This window comes from Amblyomma maculatum, chromosome 4 (genome assembly GCF_055883805.1).
Source record: "Amblyomma maculatum isolate TAMU_Amacu chromosome 4, ASM5588380v1, whole genome shotgun sequence".
In the NCBI taxonomy this organism is placed as follows: domain Eukaryota; kingdom Metazoa; phylum Arthropoda; class Arachnida; order Ixodida; family Ixodidae; genus Amblyomma; species Amblyomma maculatum.
In genome coordinates this window covers 34247140-34271452 of record NC_139347.1, presented here as the reverse complement: position 1 = coordinate 34271452, position 24313 = coordinate 34247140, and the positions used below count along the sequence as shown (strand labels likewise).

Here is a 24313-nt window from a genome sequence, read left to right as displayed (position 1 = left end):
ACTGCGATTTACATCCTCCCTGAACAGCACAGGGAATGATCGCTTCCTCAGAGTGATCATTCGCGTTTGTCGGCAAGCGCCAATCGGCGCATAACTAAGCAGGCAATAAAATACCCAAGGGTTGCTTAAAAACCTGTCGTCGCCAATTTTATCGCCGCTGCGTCGAGACGCCTTTCAAATCAGAGCTGCGAAAAGGAAAGGGATTCTGCGCTCTTAAAAGTAAAAGCAGGGCTCAGGCCAAACGTATATCGTCGCTACGCAACCAATGGCAAGCCGTGCAAGCTTTGTCGTTGCTACTTTCCAGATATTTTTTCAGAAATGTTTAGTTTTGTGCAGCGGCCGAACTAAAGTCGGAGCCTAATAGCTGTCCTCCGGTGTAAGCAAGTTGTCGATAATAATCTTGAAACAAAGCGAGCAGCCCGCCGAAACGACTTGGTCCACACACACGCGAGTCTTTTAGCTCTTTTGGTATACCGGGAGCGCTAGATACTGTCACTTTCTTCCAAAAACGACGACCATGCAAAATGAAAGAAAGAGGCAGCGGATGCTTTTGTTTTAATTTGTCCTTTCTCCCTTTTCTTTACCCTCTTCTTCAAGCGGCTGTGTGGTGTTGTAGAACCGCTGTCCGCCCTAACCTGTTTGGCGGTGGGAAACATCATTTACAACCTCTGCCGACGACGAGCGGAACAGCATGACGCTAAAGGGAGTAGCGCGGCACGATAGCGATCAAAATTTAAGACGAGACCACCGCCGCAGCGTAGAAGCCCATTCTCAAGCGAAGGAGATGTTCCGTGCACAACGGAGACCCTCTTCCTTTTTCTGGTGGGGTGTTTTTTTTTTTTTGGTCGCTGGACAAGAGCCGTCGTTCTCGACAAGAGGGCGGACATGGCCAGTGCGGTGCTTGGAGGAAATAAAATCTCACGATATCAAGAAGACGTGCAAAAAAAAAAAAAAAAAAAAAGGGGGGGGGGGGGGGCAAGTGCGTTTTGAACGGAAAAGAGGAAAACAGAAACGAGAGCAAAAAAAGGTTGTTGCGTCAAGAGTGCTCCGCATTCGGGCACGCCGTATACTGTGGGGCACTCCATCTGTTCGAGAGTTCGGCTAAAGGAAATCGCGGAGGACGTTGAGATATTGCATATAATGCCGCGAAAGCTGGCGAGATTAAAATGGGAGTCACGGCTTGAGAGAATCAACTCGAGACATGCGTCGTGCGGCCCTGCCAGGGAAATAAAAAACGAATGAAGTTGTCGCTGCAGGGATTATAGAACAAAAAGAAAAAAAAACGACAGAGAAAAGGAAAGGCGAAGAAAAGGGAACGAAATGAAACGAGACGGAAAGACTCGGACGAGGCCGGTACACATAACCGAAGATATTGCATCCAGCCTTTCTCGCGAAGAACACGCATCGACACTTTCCTTGTTTTACGATTTCGCTCTGAACGTGAGCCACTTTAAAATTTACTCCGTCCCGCAGCCCACGTGCCCGTTTTCATCCGGGCCCGAGCAATCCGGCGAACCCGGAGCAGCAGGCGATCGTGTCCTGTCCACCTCCCTCCCTTCCTTTTTCTCCTCCTCCTCCAACACGCTCGTCCCACCTTCTTTCCGACAGGATTTCATTCGGAAGCTATATAAACACGGCTGCTGCGGGCGTCCTTTTCTTGCCGTCGCAGTGAGGCGCTACTCTGATGCACTCTCTTTCTGTGTTGTTTCTCTTGTCTTCACTTTTCCCACGACACCACCGGCATCTATCTATCCGCTTGAAAAGCATGACGCCAGGGTCCATCCCCTCCCGGTACATTTTCGCCATCCTCGGGACAGCAGGACCTCGGCATCACCTTCCCTACTCACCCTTCCCGCCTTTCGCAGCATCACCGAAAAAAAGAAGGAGCGTCCTCTGTCACCTTCCCCTCGCACACACCCTGTCCCGTTCGTTGCATTTCGCTCCTTCCTCCGGAACCAACCCGTGTACGTCCCCGTGGTATTGTTTGATGGCTCCGCGGACGCCACCTGCATGGAGAGCAGCTTGACTAGCGCCGGCCCATTCCAATTCAGACACCCGCCGAGATCGCTCCTCCGTCTTCCATGGCATCATTGCACGTACTTGCGAAAGCCTTCCGTTTTATTCATCATTTCTGTTTCTTTCTTCTTCCACTGCAGGAATCGCGAGCAGCATTTCCTTTCTCTTTTTTTCCATCTCGTTTCTGTCGCAGTCTGGAAGCGCGGACTCACTGTTTTCTTTCCATTCTGGACACCGCCGCCCCCGGCTTGCTAGGAGGTTGCTGCCTCACCAGCGCAGCTGCTCGTTCTCCCCGCGTGCCGTCATCACGGAACACAAAAACAGCGCTGGTGGTGGCGTCCACTACCAAGACACGCACGAACGCACACACGCACAAGCAAGCGAGTGAAGCTCCAGTATAGAACGAATCGCCCCAGCTAGGCCGCCATGGTCGCTCGCGCGCAATGCTGCGTAGGCCGAAATGTCCTCCAGCATTTGCCCCCAGAAGTCCTCCTTCTTCCATCCTTGTATCTCAGTATTTTTATTGTACGCGAAGCTCGTTCGGATTTAAGTTCCGCTCCGTCTAGCCAGCCCCATCTTGATCACTCGTCCCCTCCCCCACGCACACACGAATTCGCAAGCCGACTGCGTGCAGCATGAGCATTTGAAAAAGTGAGAGAGAGTCTTTCCGCTGCCTCGTGCCCTTTCTTCTTTCACTCTTGTTTTTGTACCTCACCGTGTCGGGGTACTGTCTGATTGGAATACGCCACGCGCTTCGCGTTCGTGTCGTTCGTCGTGCGTGTGGCCTCCGCTGTCGCGCTCCCACTTCGTTACCGGACCGGCAGTCGAGGTCCCTTCACCAACGCCACCATCGCTCCAACGGCGGCGCGCTGCTCAGCACTGCCTAAAGGAAAAGGACGGACGGAAATGCTGTTCTACCGACCCAACAGCGAGAGGAATATATATACGTGACTCGGACGCGCTTCCGTGCTTGTTGTTCCCCACCGGCTGGATTCGTGAGTTATTACTCCTTGGAAGCCCAGCGCTGTCTGATCACTCGCTCCTATACTTTGCTTCTTCCCACATAGGATCGACTCGCACAACGACGACCAGCGCTCTTGCTGTTCGCTGCCACAGGGACCTGACTGCCGGGTGAATTTAATCACGACGCTGTACAGTCTCCGCAGGGTGCACGTGCCGTGCCTCGAACGGCCGCGCGTGACAGGCCATCTTGTAGTCGACGTCCGCATATACACCTCCGCATCCTCTGGACGGGCCGGCGAATAGCGCTGCGGGGAGCCTGCGACGAGCAACTGTTGCCGCGTCTGCCTTTTCTCGCATTCGTGCTCCTCTCGGCGCAAGGTTTCCCCCGCTGATTAAACGACGGTCACGATGTGTGACCTAGCAGTATTCTAGCATGGCAGTTCTGCTGCGTGTTCGGGTTTTTACCGAGGGCAGTAATGTAGTACACTGGCTGCATGCCCGATGCAGCGCGCTCAGCGTGGGATTCATGGCTATCCACAGGATCTCGTCAGTGTAGACCGGAATCTAAGTGTTCGCTGATGCCTAGCGTTTGCGATAAATATTCGACTGACGAGGCAGTCTTGGCCGGCAGCAGGGCGGTATCTTGCTGAGCGGTTGAATTGTCCTATTGGGACACGGCCCCCGCCGTGGTGACTCCACGGCAACCGCGTTTAGATGGAGGTGGAGAACAAGTAGCTCACGTGCTACGCCAGTACACGTTAAAAATCTCAGTTGGTACCAGTGTTTAGTTACTCATAGCTCATAGATAATGAGACACAGTATTATAAGAATCGCAAGCGGATCGCGGGCACTCCAAGCGGCATCCGCAGCGGTTAAAAGGTGTCACACTCCTCGCATATTCTGAATCTAAGTTCTCCTTCACTGTTTGTTGCTTAGCTCAGTTCTTCTTCTAAAAAAAAAAAAAAAAAAGAAGAAATGAATGAAGCACACCGCGGTAAAAAAGTAGAAATCAGTGGCATGCAGCATGACATTTTCCACTAATGTTGCCGTGCTGCTTTGCACGCCTTCCAACACGTTTTAGTTGTCCATAAGCCTCTCGAAATGGCGGTTATCAACTTCTTTAAAATCAGATGACGCAGTATATCTGCATGTCATTCGCTGAAGCACAATATCGATAACGTCATGGTACAGCACGAGGCTACACAGGCAACTGCAGAGTATACCCAAATGATAAGCATGTTCCCTTTTCCTGTCCACCTATAGAGCGGGCTTAGAACGCAGTCTGTGCTGGAGCGTCTAGTTTGGGCGTCCACGGTGTCTATTGGGCACACAGGTCGCAACAGCTCTTGCTTTGCTTTCAGCGTATATACTTCTCCGCAGTGACCCCAGGTCGTGTGGGAGAACCAATGTCATGTTTAAGCTCACCGCCGCTGTCTGTGCACGTTTGTCTCAATGCAGACTTTTTGTATGAAGAAGTACATAAGCACAGACGTACACCGAATTATCTGATGTTACCTACCTGGCCACGCATCGGTGCGCGCAGCCGGCATCTACGCCTCCGCTGTGCTTAGAGCACTCTAATGACGTGTAATGAAGCTTTAAAGGAAACCATTGCCGTAATGCATACTAGAGTAAAAGTTAAAACTGCAAATATGAAATAAGGCATATCATATTAGTACATTTCGCACATAAGCAAACGCAGGAACTATTTAGCTGCCGTTGCAGTTTCACCAGCGAGAGTCAAAGAAATTGTCATATAAATGGCGGTAACCACGTACGCCTGCCTCGCAGTGACTGGAACTGAAGAATAATACAGCGGTCCCCTCAGCTAGGTTTTTGTAAGGAAACAAAATGTTCATCATAATCCTGATTTATAGACTCGCATGCGACTATGTACAGAACGTCAACGACACCAACAAAACAGATGTTTGGTTATTCTCTGCTCGTCCCTATGAGTGTGGGGCAAAAAGATGGGCATGTTGGAATTGATTCATAATGGCCCGTGATGATTATTGGTTCATGGATGCGCCCGATATATAATGCACAGAAATCACATGACTACAGGAGCTGCACAATAATGAGGACACCTACTTCCCGACTTATATGTCGCTCATGACAGCAAGTGAAAGTGATTAGTTATTGATCGCGAGTTTAATGGCACAAAATAACATACACATTTCCTTCCTATTATCTGTCATGGAGCTATTGCGACAGCAAATATAAATCTAGACAGGTGAGGGACAATATTCTCCGGCCATAAATATATGGCGTCAGGGGGTGCACTTGCGCACTACATGCAAGGAATCATCGACACCTCAATAGCGAAGAGTGTCGAACAGATTCAGGAGCATCTCACAAGCATGTAACGCTTCCGACGTCAGCGGATAGGACCCGTTCAACCGTCATCACGAGGCGAAGAAGATTGCCTCGGAAATACCGCCCTCGCGCGCTAGATGGCTAGTCTGAACGCAGGGCGAAATAATGAGAGGAGAGAGATCCGGAAAACAAGCGGGTAAAAGAGACGCCGGTACGCCTGGGGCCAGGAGCGAAGAAAACAGCAGGAGCGTGGGCCTAATGCGGCAACGGAGGCCGTGCAAGCAAGAAGACTGGAAGCATCTCCGCGTACGAAAGGGCTCGCACGCGCACGCGCGGGATGTGCGCGAGATGATGCTCTTAGGTGTGCCGCCAGCTCTGTCAACCCCGACTATCTTCGCAGCCCATTATCGGAGCAGGCCTGGTCGATTACTGCGGCCTTTGCGCCAAGGGCTGCCGCCCTATGAGAAAATGTACGCGGCCGCGGGAGCGAGAGAGGAAGCGGGAGTGAGCCGTCGGCCACAGGAGGTGGATCGTGCTAGTCGACGCTCGCGGAGGCTGTTGCGGGCTCTTGCGTGACTCATTCGCGGTGAGCGCATTAAATGGAAGCGGAGAGAGTGGCGGCAGCGGCATTAAGGAGAAAGCGGCGGGCACTCCGTTCGAAGCGCGATACGCTACGGCCCTAGTGCGATTCGCGAGAGTATGGAGGGAAGGAAGTGGCACTGGGGAGAGCAGCCGCTATTAGTTGTGCCCTGAGAGGAAATTGAGTGGGACCCTCTGGCCCCGCGGCGCGCTAAGTGGGCCGCCAGCTGACGCTGTTTGGAGCAGCCCCTGGAACTGTAACGAAACCAGAGGACACCCTGACCTGAACTGAGCTTCAGCATGCGTAGCGAGTAGAGAGAGAGAGAGAGAGATATATGCCGGAGGCTTTTCTCACGTAATCCGTATCCTCAAACCTTCCATCTTCTCGACATCGCTTGCTTGTTCGATGCGAGGCCCTTTCAACAACAGCCGGCTCTTCATGTTGTCGATCTTGCGAAAGGTTTCCGCACCGCGAATCCCTAACGCATTTCCTCCCCATTATCGTGAAAGAGCTGGGCAATGTCAGTAGCACGTCCGAGCTGGCACGACAATGCGCTTGCATAGCGAAGAGCGAGCATTAGCGCCGGCAAGTAGCCTAAATGGGCACTACACTGCCCGAAAAAAGAGCGCCAACCAACCGAGGTTCTCACAAATTTTGCTGTAGCCTCACTTCGTTGTCGCATAAGTTCACCAGGAACCGAAAGATGATAAAAGTGTACGTCAACTTGAAAGAAAAAAAAAAATGTAGAATTTTAGACGGAGTTCTTGGAAGTCTTATCGTCTTTGTTGAAGCCGGGAACCAAGTTTCAAGAGCGGTTGCTCTCAAAAGCGACGCACGAATTACAAATATTGATCATGTATTTAACACTGCTTCGCTGCAAGCAGCATTCACCACTTTTAGAAAGAGGAGGCGCTGAAAAGCGAGCCGCTGCAAACAAGCTTCAGCGACTGCTTTGCAATGACTTCGGCTGTTAAAGTACCACGTGTTTTCTGCCTTTCCGATTGCATCTGTGCATTGGTGCAGACTGAGCAAGCTGTACGCACGCCTCATCATCTCTTCATGCGGGAAGAAAATGTGAAAGGAATTTAAGCATTTCTGTGTGACTCACATGCAAAAGCACCACACTCTATACAGTAGCACCATGCTGCCAACAGCAACAATGCTCGTTCGTGTCCACTATAGGATACTATTCGGCCGCACGTAACCGGTCGCGACAGACGCCGCTCCTGCGTTGAATTCAAGCGTTCGCGCCGTCATCAAGAATCTCCCATGCGATTTTAAAACGAAATAAAAAAAAAAAAAGCTGTACAAACGGTTTTCTTCCTCGGAGACTGTCCTGTCTTTTCTCCCCACTGTTTCCGTGGACACTTCCCGATCGAGTCCTGACAACCCAAGCTGTCCACAAATTTTCGCCACCGTGAAGAAAGAACGGCGCAGCGCTCCTCCCTTTGCGTACGTCGCGACAGACGCGTGATCGCGTGCGGAGCACAGTGGGCCTGTCAAAAACGCTCCGCGAACAGCTCGACGTGGGGGAGCTAATTTAACTTCCACAAGAATGAGCACACGCCACAACGGAGGAGGCAGCGGCGACATAGAGGGTCTCCCAAAGGAGAAAGTAAAAGGAAAAGTAAGGAAGAGAGGAGCGCTAAAAGGACTCCCGCGCTGCATTCACGTTTCGCATGCACTTTGGCAGCGGCCAGCTCGGAGATGCCCCGCTTGTAGTGGAAGGGACGTCCGGAAGCCGCCCTTCGTGCACGCTGAGAAAAAGATGTGCCCACCATTAAACCCCGAGGAGACAAAGACGACGGGAGGGGGCTTGTCTTGGCGTATCGGAGCTCTTTCCTCAGTGCCGCTCTTCCGACAACTGCGGCAGCGGCGGCGGGAAGATTTTCTCCTGACAAGTACCGACGGCATCGCTGAGAAAGACAACAACGAACAGAGAGAGATAGAGAGAGAGAAGGCTACAGCAGAGGCAAATGAAAAAGCTGGACCGAGAATCTGAACCGCGAGAAAAAGAAACGCGCTCTTTCTCCCGCGCTTCCCACACAACTACACGGGGAACGCTCCAGTGGACAGCCGGATACAGAGAGCGCGACGGCGAAGCAGCGCCCGGCTCTTTCAAACAAGCGACCGATTTGGACGCGCTCGCAGCCACTCGCTTGTTGACGCCGAGACAGGCGTTTGCCTCTTCTCCATCCCGTGTGCCTTTTGCCCGCCTTTCTCCCTTCCCTACATCCCTAGTTCTATTCCCGTTTCTTCTCCTTGATCCTCTTTTCCCTTTCGGCGTTGTTTCCGGCAGCGATAACTGCATGGCTAAGAAATGCTGGCGAACCCCTAGAAGGCGGCTGTCAGAAAATATTGCCCGCGAGACGAATGCGAGCCCGAATTCGACTGACACCGCGACCAAAGCGCTTTCAGGAAGGAGCTAGCCGACGGGAAGAAGCGCCCTCGAGAATTCGCGCGAGCGTTCCTCCTATTACTGCTTTTTCTTTTCTTCCACAGATACACGCCCTCCTGGCTCGCAAAAAACGCCTCACTACGAAATATGGTAGGAACTGGGGAGGCAGCGTCGTCGCTCCCATGTCCGGCAACGGACGAGTAAACATGGCAAGCGGACAATGCATGCGGAAGTTCCTTTTGCCTCCTTTCCTTTCCTCCCTATCCGCTACGCAGTCTCCTCTGACCCTTTACGATTTTCTTTATTCCTCGCCCTTTTCGTCCTCGCCGGGCTTGTCCACGCATATTTTCATCGCAACTTTTTAGCCTTCGTAGCCAGAATGAAAGGGTGTTATAGGGATGCGTCCAGTGCGAGGGAAGAAAGGGAGATGAAGGGAAGGACGGCGTTGCTGCTGCTGCTGATGCAAGCGGCCAGTGTCCTGTCTGCGGGCCTCGACGCGCGATCAATGAGCAGAAAAGCAATGAACAAGCGGAATGCAGCGGGCAAGGCGGAAATTTCGCTGCCGCTAGACAGGAAATGAGATTTGTGCGCCCCTGAGGCGCTCCAGCGAACTGCCCCCTTCAGCGGACCAAGCGTTTCAGCTTCCTCCCCTGGCCTCCAGCAGCCGCCGCCATCGTCGAAGCGTCCAGTTTCCTCATCGCGGGAAAAAATTGCGGGATGGGAGGAAGGGGAGCGCCGCGATAGAGGAAGCTGCAGTGACCACCCTTGATGGAAAAAAAAAAGTACAGGATGATTTGAAGGAGTTTGCAGCGCTGCTTCAAAGGCTGATTGCGTCAAGCAGCGGAGGCAAAGCGCGTGTCCTGTTCTATTCGTTTTCTTCGAAAGGCAAGAAAATGCGGTGAAAGAGAAAAACATATCCCCAAAGTAATCGGCAATCAAACTCCGATTCCGTGGTGTGCCGGCTTTTCATTTCGCCCCCTCGCAGGACGCTGAGAAGTGAACGTTCTCTTTCTCAGCTGGCGGAAGGGAGGAAAGGTGCTCCCCTTGGAGTGATGAGGAGGAAGGAAGGCAGTGACAGGGCACCTTATACGCCTAAACGGGGTTGTATGATGGCATGGCCTTCGGCTTCGGCGAGGCGGGCGGTTTGTTCCGTGGTACTAGCGTATTGGGTCCTCGGGGCATGTCCGTCTGCGGAGCCGATTGGGCCTTCAGTGATTCTACGCGGCAGCTTGGCCTATGGACGACTGAGCCCTTGATATTGCCTCGGCGGGACAGCGGGGACAGTTATTTGATGGTGTGCGACCGGCTAGTCGATAATGACATGTCACGGAAAGTTATTAATGCCTCTCGCCACTCCCTGACCGGAAGAGGTTTCTTTTGCAGCTGCTGAGTTTAATCTGCAGCAGCGGAGAAAGGGAAGAGCTGTGTCGTGTACAGTTAGTGCACGTAAACCGCTGAAAAACTTGTGCAACTCCGGCGTAATCACACAAACAACAACATTTACCAACCTCAACTGAAGCAGATGCACAGCTCGCCTTTTCCCTACTATTAATTTGGTTCGGAAAGTATAGTGGCTATCGGTACTAACCATGATTATGGAATAAACAAAATTTTACGCCCCAAGCTAAGCCCCGGATACGTGAGCCAGGCCACAATGCAAGTTGCACTTTGGATTCAACTGGCTGGCGTTGTTCTATATACGACCTCGCATAGCCCAACAATTTTAGGGATTTGCTGGTATCAAACGCGGCTGTCCCCGCCGAGATTCTAGCGTAAAAAATAATTAATCATTTTTATAGATTTCTGACGAGCAGCCCACTAACAGCCATAGCCCCCCCCCCCCCCCCCTTTTTTTTTTTTAGAGTGCAGCTGCATTCAGAGCAGTGGCAGAGAAAACAAGAATGAAAATAAGAACAAAGATAATAAAATACCAAGGATATCAATTGCGACGGTCACAATCAGTTATAAAAACAGTTAACCGTCAAAACATGTTAGTGACCCAGAGAATAGAGGAACAGTTCCGATGAAATATGCCAGGACCACATGGTATCATGACGTTATAAAAACACACAGTTCTCTCAATAGGGATGAGGTTGAGCCCTGACACATCAAACACACGGCTGTGTCGCAAGGACCGTCGAGACATCGAAGCGTGATCAAAATGCTATAGGTGCATGCAGTAAATGTTCCCATGGAGAAGACAAGGTCCGCGACAGCCGCCTAGTCTCCGAATCGGCTGCATAAAGTTCCAGACGCAAGGAAAGCATATGTAATAATCTCGGGGAGCAGATAAGCAGTCTGTGCGGCCCATGCCGTTATTCGCAAATCGTTTCTATACATTTACGTGGGTTTTTAAAAAGGTGCTGTGGACGGAATTTCATACAAAGGAAGCATACTCAAGTCACGTTATAGGACAAGGCTTGGATACAAAGCAACATGGCATGCAGTCCTGGACCCTGCATACACGGTTCACCATGCCAAGAATGCGCTGGCTTCTCTCAGCCCAAAAAAGCAACTTAGCCAGAGCAGAGCTAATTCGCAAGAGCAGGTACCCTTGCAATGACCTGCTTCTTCATTACCACTACAACGATACGCGCAACTTACAGGAACGCTAGCATGCACAGGCAGAGTTAGCGTTCGCTTTCTCTTCATTACACTTTGACCTTTTGGCCCAATACCCTCTCCTTATTCAAAAACGGCAAATAAAATTTCTTCTAATGTCCGTTCTTAAATTTCTTAAATGTCCATTAGTGACAAGCAGGGTCAGAGCGCTCTATAGTGAAGTACTTAGCGTCCACCGCAGAGTGACTTGCGCTTGTCACGGAAGAATTCAAAAGAAATTAAGGGCTGGCACACTGTGAAGGGAGGGGGAAAGGGGATCGTAGTGTTACCATGCATTTCTTGTGCGAGTTGTGTCGCCAGAAAAAATCGTGTCCAGCACGATTTCCCTATGTAAAATTTCCCGATTTTCCCTACGTAAAATTTCCCGATTTCCCTACGTAAACCGTCGCTCTCCACCCCCCGGGCCCGCCTCCCATGTCCCTTCCCCACACTCATTTCATCAGTTTCGAATCCTCCTCGGAAATTTAGAGGAAGAGGATGAAAGAAATGTGAAGGAATGCATGCCTCAGCATATCTATTACGTGCTAAAACCAATCTTGTCGCAGAATGAGCCTTACCTGCGCCGAAGAGCATGACGCCGTATCTCCGGGCCGCAGCCCGCGCTTATGTTTAGAAGATGTCTGTCCTCGGCTACCTGGAGAGAGAAAGAAACAAAAAGAAAAGAGATGCATGAGGCGTCGGGATAGGCATTACAGATGCGTGGCTTAAATTTTAATGTCACTATGATATATGTAATAATAATAATAATAATAATAATAATAATAATAATAATAATAATAATAATAATAATAATAATAATAATAATAATAATAATAATTCATCACATTCTGCCTCTCTGTCCTAAAACGCATAGTATCGGTGATTAATAGATGGCATTGAATCTGCTATTTCAAAGCATCTCTACCCAATCAGCAGGGGGGAGGTGTGGGGAAGTGAAAACGGAAAGCTATATACTGCAGATGATTGCGCCCATCTCTTTAAATATTTACCGGTAACAAAACTTAAGAAGAAACGAGAGCTTAAGCCGGTCATTTTCAGAATAAGTAGACTCGTGTTTTCATCTCTATTATAGTTCTTTCCTTTTCTTTTTCATACTCTTGCTGCTGTTCCCGTAGCTTTTATCACGTCTACAATAAGTTGAGATGACGGCGTGAACCATGCAATTTATTGCTCACGCTACATGTGACGGCTTTTTCTTTTCTATGCCGCCTGGCAGGAGTTGGCTGTCACACCAGTTGTGGCTTCGGCAGCCCTGACAGTTTATACTGCTAGTTATAACCTTAATAAAACGCTAGAGACAACTAAAAACAAGCGCAGTTTCTAAGTCACACACAAGAAGTGGCTATGAAAGTGAGCAAATTCACACAGATTCAGTTGGTACTCAAAACTTCTCAGGCGTATCTGCTGCCCCATAGTATATTCCCATGTACTCTGAAGTCGTTTCCGTCTCCAAGGCGTCAATGTTGTGCTAAGCTCGAAGCAAGGCGGGACTAAATGAGCGTTCCACCGGATAGAAGGGTGCAGAGTGCGGTCCATTCTGCGTTGCGCACGCAGATTAAAAAAGAAAAAGAATACAAAAAATACGCGTACTCTCGCCAGGCTAAAAGCTCAGAAGCGTTTGACGAAAGCTGTCGAGCCGTTGAACAACTCCGCTCCGGTGTTAGCCGATCCGCAGCTCCATTTCTGGCGGCGCCAGCGAAGCGCAGTGCAACTAGTGAAGCGGAAAGCGTATACGCAATGCCCGCGATCGCGCGCGCGAACAGAGGCCACTTTCGGAAATCGCGCTGAGCCCGGCCGACGTAGACGCTGCTACGAGCACTGGGCCTCTGAGCGAAAGCGCGACGATCCAACCGCTCGCAGCGCCCACAGCATCGGGGAAAGGGGCTGAGAGGAAGGGAGGGCAGGAGGCGAAGAACCCGACCCGCTCGTTTCCCGGAATATTTATACAAACGGGAATCCAAACGAAGATATTCTCCCTTGATCGCCCGCAATTTGGACGGGTGCGGACGGGAGGAAAGCTCGGGTGAGGAGCGCCGCGCCAACTGGAGCGGCGTCGAGCCGCAAAGGATGTAGGCTGCCCATTTAGTTGCGGATTCCACGCTTCCTAGGGGTCTCTCTGAACGACGACCCTTGTTCAGGCTTCAGCAGCAGCGAAACGTTTTTCTCTTTACGAAACCAACCGGTGTTGATTTTGTAACATCAGATTGACAGCAAAAATCTTTCTCGTCGAGATCTTCAGACAACCTTATGCGAAGTTGCGCAATCAGGCTTTCCCGCAATTCTCTAGTGACCAACGCAAGGTGGTCATCACGTCCTTCGGACATTCGCAATCTAACTGCGCACATCTTTTCTTCCTCCTTAGAATGACGTTTGATACTTCCTGGCCACATCTATGGTGTTCGTCTTTAAGCTATCACAACTAATCTAGAGCCGCTTTGTTTCATAAACTAGTATGTCGGAATTCCTGCTATGCTGGCTTACAAAACAAAAAAGAAAAAAGAACTAAGGGGTCAAAAGCGAAAAATAAATACAGCAACCCTTTTATGTCAGCAAATTTTACATTTCGAAAGTTTTCGGCGCGACACTGTAACATAGCACCTCAGTTTTGTACGAAGTCTATTATTTTGCACGTTTTTGCGCCTATTGTGTTTTCCTTCATTCCGCTGTACGTCCGATGTCACTGACATTGTCACCGTGATGAGCTATAGTACGCAGCGCGTTAAGGTGTCCGGCATCCACCGTTATCAAAGAACAAGACATCGTTGCAGGCCGTTTAGCAAATCGACACTTCGAGAACATGCATGGACGCATTCGGAGAAAGTGTCCCTATGACAACCTTCCCTGCGAAAGAAATGCCACTGCAACGGAAGGCACACCGTTATGAATATAAAGCTCGCGGGTTTACGTCCTTGTATACAGTACCCGGGGACAAGCTAACTGAAAATAGTTCCCCCTCAGGTTGCTAGCAGAATGTGTTTTTCTTTTAAGCGCTACTGCTGTATTTGTAGCATTTGATAAACTAATATTTTCTTTCAGGAAGTGACTACTTTCTTCTTCTTTTTTTCACTCTAGCACAGTGTTCGCAACGATTTGGGCGGAAGTGCATCGATTGAATTACTAGTATATACTCGTTTTGGGACCAGTGACAATGAGGTGTTTATGTGTATACATATATCTAAGCGAACAGTGGCGTTTTCTTGTGGCCTTCCTCCCTGCATTGTTTGCATGTATTTTCTGTGAATTACCTTGTGCTTTTGTACTCCGGTGATTGTTCCGTTCATAATTTATACATTTATGTAAGCGTGACTTGTGTGCTGTCGAATATATTGGGGCAGGCGTCCCGTCAAGCTCTCTTCAAAGCAACATTTTAGACGCTGCCCCTTGCCCCCCCCCCCCCCCCCCCCCCCCCCAATATTATTATTATTAGCAAATGTTTATAAGTGTCCTGAAATGAGCCCAAGAAAATTCTTATTACTTATGCTCGTTCTCTGACGCCATCCATCTGTCATGTTATATGTTTCCCATTCCCGATTTCGAGGTTGGCGTCATTTGCTGACACAATACACTTCATATCCATATATATTCTTTTCCTTTTTTCAGCATGGTCGAACTCGTTACCAACAGCAGAGACCACAAAATGACATTCAGTTGTTAAAAAAAAAGAAAAAAAAAAAAAGAAAGAAAGGCTCCCCGCACAATGTTCCGCCAAAGAGGCGGCAGCCTCTCCGTTTAGTGGCGCGCACCTCCGCGACCGCCTCAGACAGAAGGGAGAAGCGAGCGAAAGCATCGCGATTCACGAACTCGACAAAGGAGATTCGTTATGTGGCGTTTTATTGCGGCGAACCGAAGGCGGCTGCCATGCGGACGACGACGCTCTCTCTCTCTTCCCCCCCTCGCTTACCGCTGGCGTCGGAGTCTCTTTCACCTCCTCTTCTGAATGTCGCTCGTCTTTTCGCGGTCCTGCTCGCACAATGTGAGCTTGATTATTTTCAGCCGGAACGGTCGCTATCACTGCCGCAAAAGAACCGCGCACTCTTCGGTCCTGATTGTCGAGTATAGGCGCACCGGGCGTTCGCTTCCGAAAATTGAAAGCGTTTGGTCTTTTGCAGCGGGTCATTATACAAAAACGAATAAGGGCACGCCATGGAGCAGGGGTGGGCAGGTTGCGAGAACGAATGAGCTCTATTCCCCTTTTCTCCATTTTAAAATGACGTATGCAGGGATTTGATAGGGGAACGGGAAGAAAATAATAGTAAAAATACCTCTTTAATTTGCATATACCTCCAAGAGACGTCCACCACTGTACTGGAAAGCGTCTTTGTTAAGATATCTGAATTACTCTTGTCGTTCGGTACGCATGACTAGTTATTGCAATTTCGATGCGTTCACTCGATGGCTCGAAATAAACTGATATTCATGACATTAAATTCTTGGCTGGAAAATAAACCAAAAGGTTGAAAGCGATTTCAATTTATTTGAAGAAAATCTTGTGTCGGTGAAGGTCAGAGCAGCGCGAATGTTAGGTTATCTTCGGTTCATTATTCTATTTAACATTCTCTAGGATAGAGAAGTTGAGGAAAATGTTGCATGCGAGCAGCCTGGAGAGCCTTCAACCGTATGCACAAGCAACAGTAATAGAAGGCATGAGCACGCATGATCTGTGCGCATAAACTGGCTACAAATGCGCTAAAAACAGAAGTGTATGAAACAGTTCATAATATTATGATATCATCGAGATCAAACAGTGCGGAAATAAGTCGATTAATATTCTCAACTTAATGCGGTGTCAGAATGTGTTCGCGAAATGTATAGCGTAATGATTACCCTTATATCACACGTGTTCATGAGAATTTAAATTGTGACGAAATTATGGTGACTTTTTATATACTTGGTCCATCAACACTAAAAAGAATTTTCAGCAGGCGATAATGTCGTATTTGATCGCCATAATTAGCGCGTGATCAAGGAACTTTCAGTATATCTGTATAAGGAGTAATTCACCCAGGTAGACATCGTCGAGTTTACCATTTCCAAGAATATATGCCGTCGATAACCGATATAAAATTGCCCTAATAGCTTTTATGTGCACACTTAGTGGGTATCGGGACAAATGGTACACTCGATTCGGCGAATGAATCAAATAGTGAATGTCAAAAATTATTCGAAACGGATGGAATTCTTTCTTGCATTTTCCAGAAGTTTTCTACGAGTTACTGGGGCGCGGTTCAAATAAAACACGGCGCAGGGTTTGTTTTTTGTTGTTGTTCACAGCTGTTTCAAAACTGGCCCACTCCGGCGCCTCATGGCAAACTGCCGCGATCTGTCTATGCAAAGTAGATGGGCTCAGCTTCGCGGTGCCATTCATTCGATGCTGTTTGGTGGCACTCATGCTGCTCATATATCGATATAACATTCAAGAAAGCCTGACGGTTGCAGCCAGATTTATCAGATCATGATGGTATGCCTAATATAGAAACACGCTGCAAACTCTCCCCTTGATGTCACCAACAAGGATTTACAGTGTGTTTGCGCGGCGCCATCATCAGTCGAAAGTTTCTTTTTTCTGTTCATAAGACACGAAGGCCACACAGCAAACACTGTGACACAAATTTCATGTTGCCTGTCCCTTAGCGCATGTAACTGATGTGCCTTTCATCAGGAATAGCTATAGTATTATAGATTATATAATGATTGTCTGTTTCGGATTAATATTCGCTTCTATAATACAAAGATTCTTAAAATTAGCAGAATAACTGCACAAATATTCGATTCGAACTGTTCATTATTCGATTCGTAGTCGATTTGGTTCGCATAAAAACATTCGCACACAGCTAATGAATGTTAAACGCGGGTTTGTGGATTGAAGGTGCCTTTGATAAGTGATGGCCGCCGTATTGCTGCGCGCGCGCGCGCGCGCGCGCGCGCGCACACACACACACACACACACACACACACACACACACACACACACACACACACACACACACACACACACACACACACACACACACACACACACACACACACACACACACACACACACACACACACACACACACACACACACACACACACACACACACACACACACACACACACACACACACACACACACACACACACACACACACACACACACACACACACACACACACACACACACACACACACACACACACACACACACACACACACACACACACACACACACACACACACACACACACACACACACACACACACACACACACACAAAAGCGGCTCACACCGCCAGGCAGGACCACGAGAAAATAACGGCCTTGCGCAACACACCGGTCTCCTCCCAACAGGAGGGGGGGAGCGGAGAACGGCAACAACCGGTGCCGGTGATCAGGCGAATCGCTTGGACGCGCTGGCGCGTCGATCCGAACAAGACGCGCGCGGACGCGCGAAAACAACGTCCCAATGTGTGCAGAGGGAAATAAAAGGGCAGAATAAAAGAGTTTCAAAACAAAAGGCGGCGAAAGAAAGCATCTCCCTCTGATTGCGAGTAACCCCATTGTCGAAGGATCTCCCCGTCGCCGCCTCCACCGACGAGCCCCACAATCGAAGAAAAGAGGCTGCAAGGAACGTGCTAGAGCGAGCCGAGACGCACTCTTCCTCGCCAAAGCTGCAATTGACGTCGTCGACGACGACGCCGAGTAATGCGCTCAACCGTCTTTTCCCAAAACTAGCAGCAGCGGGGCTCACTGCAATTGAGAGTGGCGCTCGCATCCCGAAAATCGAGTGTTGCCGTTCCTCTTCGTCGGGGGACCTCGCCGCCGAAAAGGAAAAGGAGCCGCCGTACCATGGTTGAACGCTCGTCGCGAACACACGCTCTGGGCGCACATGGCGCGTCGTCCCAAACAAGGAGGCCGTTTTGGCGCTGTCGTGACGCTGGGGCTATGGCGACCCGGCCTTCACTTGGTAGCGTGCAGAGACTCCGGGTTGAAGAAGGACTGAATCTTCGAAGTTGGTAAAATATGTACAAGCAGGTTTACTGGCACTTTGAGAAAACGTATTTACAAGAATATTTACATGAAGAAGAAGGGTACATCAGCAAAATGACAAGCGTTAAGAGTTCATAGCGAGAAGCGACTGGATGAGCCGTTTACCCAAGGCCCAGAGCGACATTTCGTGCTCTGCAGCGTCCTTAAAAACCCCCTATGTCCAGCCCCTCTCTGAAGATGCTGACCAACCAAATCCAGGGCACGCCCCTCAGGTATCGGCATCCAATCGAACACATCACTGCACTGATGGTCTGAAGCACTGACTGGTCCGGCATTCATTCGTTGGGCGTGATCACTTGTTGGCGGGAAAAGCTTGGGAACGGCGAGGAGAGGAGGTACATTTCTATTCTTCAGCAAAGAAACCACAGGCTGGTTCTGGGGGTTTTACTTCGCAGAAACCCGAGTGCACGTGGCGCCGCATAGGGCTCCCAACATGGTCCCTTTTCGACAATTGCAAATCTTCCCTGCATTCCCGGGAAATCACTTAATGGCCGTATGAGTCATGCTCTTCTCTTGTCCTGCACGTCAGCGGACATGTCACTCTGTCGTCTCCTTTGGATAGGAGGCATTCATCACTGGAGGATAGCACTTCTCGACTGGAAGGGTGAACAAAAGAAAGCACTTCCTGCTATTTCCCGCAGGGGGACGTTTCTTTGTGTTTTTCCAGACGTTCTCTTGACAGGGCCAATTTGGCATTTGCAGGTTGTCCACAAAGCAAAACATGCTTACAAAACAGGATTCCTGGAAACAGGCTCACTTAGAGCCAATGGACCATCACCACATATTCACAAAACTTTTCCATGCCCACAGGCGAACAATAGAGCGCGCAAATGCGGATGCTTGGTCGTAACAGCCTCCTCCCCCGCCAGAAGAGACTCGGAGGGCAGCAGCCGCAGCTGCTGCATGAAGAGACGACTTAATGGCCTGCACGTGAACGCTTGAAGCTCGCTGTTGCATGTCGCGTTGTCTTGATTGTTGTAGGCCAAATTGCTTGAGCTATCTGAAACTCAACCACATGTCGAAGCAAGCACTCGGCTCCCGTCTGAAGAGACCAGGTCAAAAGAAAACTGCCATTGTTGTTCGAGAAAAGCCCACTCTCAAGACGTTCAGGACCCACGTATGCCTCGAAAACCAAACGTGCTGCTTTACATAGTCATCTATATTCAAGCGCACGAAAAAAAAAAAAAAAACCTGATTATCAATTTGGATACATGGTGAGGAACATCTCGGACCGCTTAGAAAGAGCGGCTAAGCGCGTCCGCATTCCCATTTAACTTCCCCTTTTTGTATCTTATTTCAAAATTGTACTGCTGTAAAATCAAGCTCCACCTAAGAAGGCGACTGTTCTTCGATGTCGCAGTTTGCAGCCAAGCCAGGGGACAATGGTCCGTCTCTACGGTGAATTTGGCCCCTCCAAGATAGCACTGCAATTTTTGAATGGCCCATACAATGCAAGCGCACTCTTTCTCTGACGCGCAATAAGCTCTCTCTCTAGAACTCAGTTTTCTGCTCAGGTAGAGCACGGGGTGCTCATTACCGTCGTCATCTCTCTGGCAGAGAACAGCACCTAACCCTCGATCACTGGCATCACACTGGACCGTGAATTCTCGGTCATAGTCTGGAGCTCGCAATACCGGACGGCTAATCAGCACAGCCTTCAGGTTTACGAAGGAGGCTTCCTTTTGTTCGTCCCAGACTACATTTGTCGGTTCTGTCTTGCGGAGAGCGTCGGTCAGAGGGCTAGCCAAAGCTGAATAGTTAGGAATGTAGTGATTGTAGTACCCAGTCAGACCTAGGAATGCTCGAATTTCCGTCTTCGTGCTCGGCCGCGGATAGTCTGCTACCGCAGAAATCTTAATCTCGCTGGGTTTCCTGAAACCTTGACCTACATTGTGACCCAAGTAGTCCACGGTCGCCCTTGCCAGGCAACATTTCTCGGCCTTTACGGTTAGTCCAGCTTGACGCAAAAGGCTCAGTACAGCTCTTAGATGCACCATATGGTCCGCCCATGAGTCGGAAAAAACCGCAATGTCGTCCAAATAAGGCACCGCGAATGTTTCACACCCCTTTAAAACCCTATCCATGAGTCGGGAAAAACAAAATGGAGCATTTTTGAGCCCGAAACTCATCATTGTTGGCTGGTAGCTGCCCGTCGGAGTGACGAAAGCCGCGTATCTGCTGGCGCGTTCAGTGAGCGGTACTTGCCAGTATCCTCGAGTAAGGTCCAGCGTAGTCACATATGCCGCTCTACTGACCTGTTCTACTCTCTCCTCAATATTCGGAATAGGATACACTTGATCCCTGGTGAGAGAATTTAGCTTTCGGTAGTCTACCACAGGCCTAGGGTCTTTACCTGGAGCTTCTACTAAGATCATAGGCGAAGCATAATCGCTTTCCGAGGGTTTTATTACTCCCAATTCCAGCATGCGAGTTACTTCCCTATCCAGAATTTCTCTTTGCCTTGGAGAAAATCGGTAGCACCTTGATCGCACTGGCACGTCTGAAGTCAGCTCAATATCGTGCTCAGTCAAATCAGTTCTGCCTGGCCTGTCCACGAAGCAGGCCTCAAACTCTGTTATTATCTCGCCCAGATCGGACAGCTGGGATTTCTTTAGTTCTCCTCTCTGCTCCGTCTTTTTGAGAAGCTCCTGAGCGTTGCTTCCTTTTCCGCTGAGGCAAATCAAGTTGTCCCCCATCTCCTCGGGAAGGTTTAACGTTAGATTTACCACGGCTTCCCTCTGCACATAAGGCTTCATAAGATTGCAATGATAAATGCGCACTTCTTTACGCCTACCGGGAATTTTCACTGCGTAGTTAGTGTTAGAAAGCTTTGCAACGACTTCAGCCGGTCCTTCCCACTGTACTTCGAGCTTATTCTGCCTTGAACTTCTCAGCAACATCACCTGGTCCCCGATACAAAACGTCCTTTGACGGGCTGACTTATCATAGTACACCTTGGAACGAGCCTGGGCTGACTTCATGCTGGCCTCAACGAGTTCCTTAGTGTTATGTAAGCGATTCAAGAGGTTCAGAATGAATTCTACTACTGTTGGGTCTTCTCCGCGCCCCTCCCAGGCTTCGCGCACCATTCGCAAAGGTGAGCGCAGTGACCTTCCGTACACCAACTCGGCTGGGCTAAATCCAGTGGATTCGTGCGGCACTGACCGCAAAGCGAAAAGCGCTGCAGGCAGGCAGGTATCCCATTCGCGCTTGTTTTCATAGCACAGTCCCCTCAGGACTCGTTTGAGAACAGAGTGCCATCTTTCTACGCTGTTGCTCTGCGGATGATGGATCGAGCTATGCACTACCTTAATGCCGCATCGCTCGAGAAATGAGGTGGTGAGGACACTCGTGAAAACGCTACCCTGATCACTTTGTACCTCGGAAGGGAATCCAACTCGTGCAAACACTGACAGCAGCGAATCCACTACACTCTCGGACGTCACCTCGCGCAGCGGAACAGCCTCTGGAAACTTTGTGGCTGGGCATAACATAGTGAGGATATAACGGTACCCTGACTCGGTCACAGGAAGTGGCCCAACTATATCTATTACTAACCGGTGAAACGGCTCGGTAATGATTGGTACTAACACCATCGGAGCTTTCCACTTATCTTGCGCCTTTCCAACCCGCTGGCACGTGTCGCATGACCGTACAAAATTTTCCGTGTCCTTAAAACATCCAGGCCAATAGTATTCTTGCAACAGCCTCTGCTTTGTTTTCTTTATTCCAAGGTGACATGACCACGAGCTGCCATGGGAAAGTCGCAGTAAGTCTCCGCGGTACTTTTGGGGAACGACTAATTGGTCCCGCTCTACTCCGCGCTTATCCTTGAATAAGCGATACAGCACTCCCTTTCTCATCTCGAAAGAAATATTGTTTGCTGTCTTAGTGGCGCGGTGGCGCTCCCTTATCTCCTGTATATTGGGATCATTGGCTTGCTCTATAGCTAAGTCCTCTCGGGTTCCACTTAAAAGTCTCGTGAGATTACTAGACACTGGCGGCAAGAGGTTACTCTCAAGAACGTCCTCATTCCGCGTCTCATCAAGCTCACTTTCAAGTTGACTTATCTGAGATGCCTCGCTCTCAAAGTTTTCTGACCTGCTATCTTCCGCATTTACCATTGTTTTAACTGCCGTTTCCTCCGCTGTGGATTTTTCTGGAATGAGCAGTGTAGCTAGTTCTCGCGCCTTTGAACGTGTTAAGGCTTGCACAACTCTGTCTCCGAAAAGGATGCCCCTCTTTCGCAGCAGCATGTCCGATTTGTTGGAGAACAAATACGGATAGCACTTAGGAAGCTTTCCTGAAACGGCAGCCTCGGTTGTTAATTCGCCGAAAGGGCCCTCGATGACCACGTTCGCGATCGGCAAGCACACACTCTGTTCCTCAACTACCTGTCGGATCCATGCACACTGTCCTGTATAGTCGGAAGGCGACACATACGCCGGATGGACAACATCCATCGTTGCGGCCGAATCGCGCAGTACCTTGCAAGGCTTCCCGTTGACTACTAGGTCATGCAGGTAGGGTTCTAAAAGCTGCATATTTTCATCGCAGTCCCTGACATACGAGAAAGCAATCTTTTCTTTCCGGCAGTTGACGGCAATGTGACCCTGCTCATTACACCTAAAGCATGTGAGCGGCTTCCTAGCCTCAAGCTTATTCTTTGTGTTCTGCACGTTGGTCACTTCCCCACTTTTCTCACTGCCGTCCTTTCTAGGGAATTTGCCTGAAGAAACCTTCATTTCTTCGTTTCCAACTCTAGCAAAGTGCCTTTCCTGACGGTTTTTCACACTGAACTTGGGATTGCGGGGCCTATCCACTGCTGGGTTGCTGAATTGTCGGCGTGAAGCATACTCCTCAATAAGTTCGGCAGCTTCAGTTGCCGACTTAATTTCGCCTCGGTCCTGTAACCAATTTCTTTCTTTTTCTGGGAGGCAGTTATAAAACTGCTCCAAAAGAATTCGCTCGACTACAGCGTCCCTATCACTGTAGGAATCAGTGCTCTTTAGCCACTCTCCCAAATTAACTCTTAAATTGTACAGGAATTCAGGGTAACTCTCGTCCCTGGACTTAGTAGCATTCCGAAAACGTTGTCTGAACGCCTCGGCGCTAAGCCTATACTTTCTCAGAAGGCAAGCTTTGACCTTCTCGTAGTTGTCCGCGTCCTCCTTGCTTAGCCGCGCGACAACCTCCGCTGCCTCGCAGGGCAGAACCGTCAATAATCTCTGAGACCACGTGTCTCGCTGGAAGGACAGTTTTTCGCAAGTTCGCTCAAAGTTAGCCAGATACAGACCGATATCCCCTGATATCACATATGGCTGCATGTACTTTGACATCTTGAAATCTGTCTCCTTGTTGAGAAGAGGTACCGCTAGCTGGGGACAATCGCCCGACCTCTTGCTCAACTCTAGTTCTAATTTCCGGAGCTCAATTTCTTGGTCCAGCTTTTTTGCTTCTCTTTCACGCTTCTTTTCCTCTTTTTCCCACTCTTTCTGCTGTCTGAGCTGTTCCTTTTTTTGACCGATGAGGTTCCATGCTTCACTGAGCTCCTCATCATCGGTTCCCAGATCAGTGATTGCCTTTATAATCAAGGGTTTTCGTGCCAAACCACTTGTATCAATTCCCAATTCCTCACACAATAGCAACAGGTCCGGTTTCTGCAGCTTTTGTAGGTCCATGATCGCTCCGAGTGTTGGCTACTTCCAAAACAACTGTGCAAACTACCAAACCTAAAGGCGTTTCAACACTTTTTACCAGTTCTAAATTCTAACCCTGTTCTAGAACCTGGTCCACATCAGAAGAAAGCCAAGCACTCACCCACACATGCGATCGATGTTCCGAGCTGCTCTCTTGTTGGCCGATTGTTGCTCCTGCTTGTTGCTTGAGATGCCACCTCCGATCACCAGATGTTGTGGCTTGTAGCTTCAGATCCACCTCCAATCACCAGATGTTGTGGCTTGTAGATTCAGATCCCAACGCTGGTCACCAGTTGTCGTGACGCTGGGGCTATGGCGACCCGGCCTTCACTTGGTAGCGTGCAGAGACTCCGGGTTGAAGAAGGACTGAATCTTCGAAGTTGGTAAAATATGTACAAGCAGGTTTACTGGCACTTTGAGAAAACGTATTTACAAGAATATTTACATGAAGAAGAAGGGTACATCAGCAAAATGACAAGCGTTAAGAGTTCATAGCGAGAAGCGACTGGATGAGCCGTTTACCCAAGGCCCAGAGCGACATTTCGTGCTCTGCAGCGTCCTTAAAAACCCCCTATGTCCAGCCCCTCTCTGAAGATGCTGACCAACCAAATCCAGGGCACGCCCCTCAGGTATCGGCATCCAATCGAACACATCACTGCACTGATGGTCTGAAGCACTGACTGGTCCGGCA

General features: G+C 49.5%; 1 protein-coding gene across 2 annotated transcripts in view; it reads right to left on the bottom strand.

The window, feature by feature from the left end:
* LOC146190669 (uncharacterized) overlaps positions 1 to 24313 on the bottom strand; it is a 132784-nt gene that overhangs the window by 29406 nt on the left and 79065 nt on the right. For both annotated transcript variants that reach the window (XM_084601046.1, XM_084601047.1), the window contains exon 3: positions 11453 to 11529. In XM_084601046.1, coding sequence (XP_084457172.1) covers positions 11453 to 11468 — 16 coding nt within the window. In that variant the 5' untranslated portion in view covers positions 11469 to 11529. The remainder of the gene's footprint in view (positions 1 to 11452; positions 11530 to 24313) is intronic.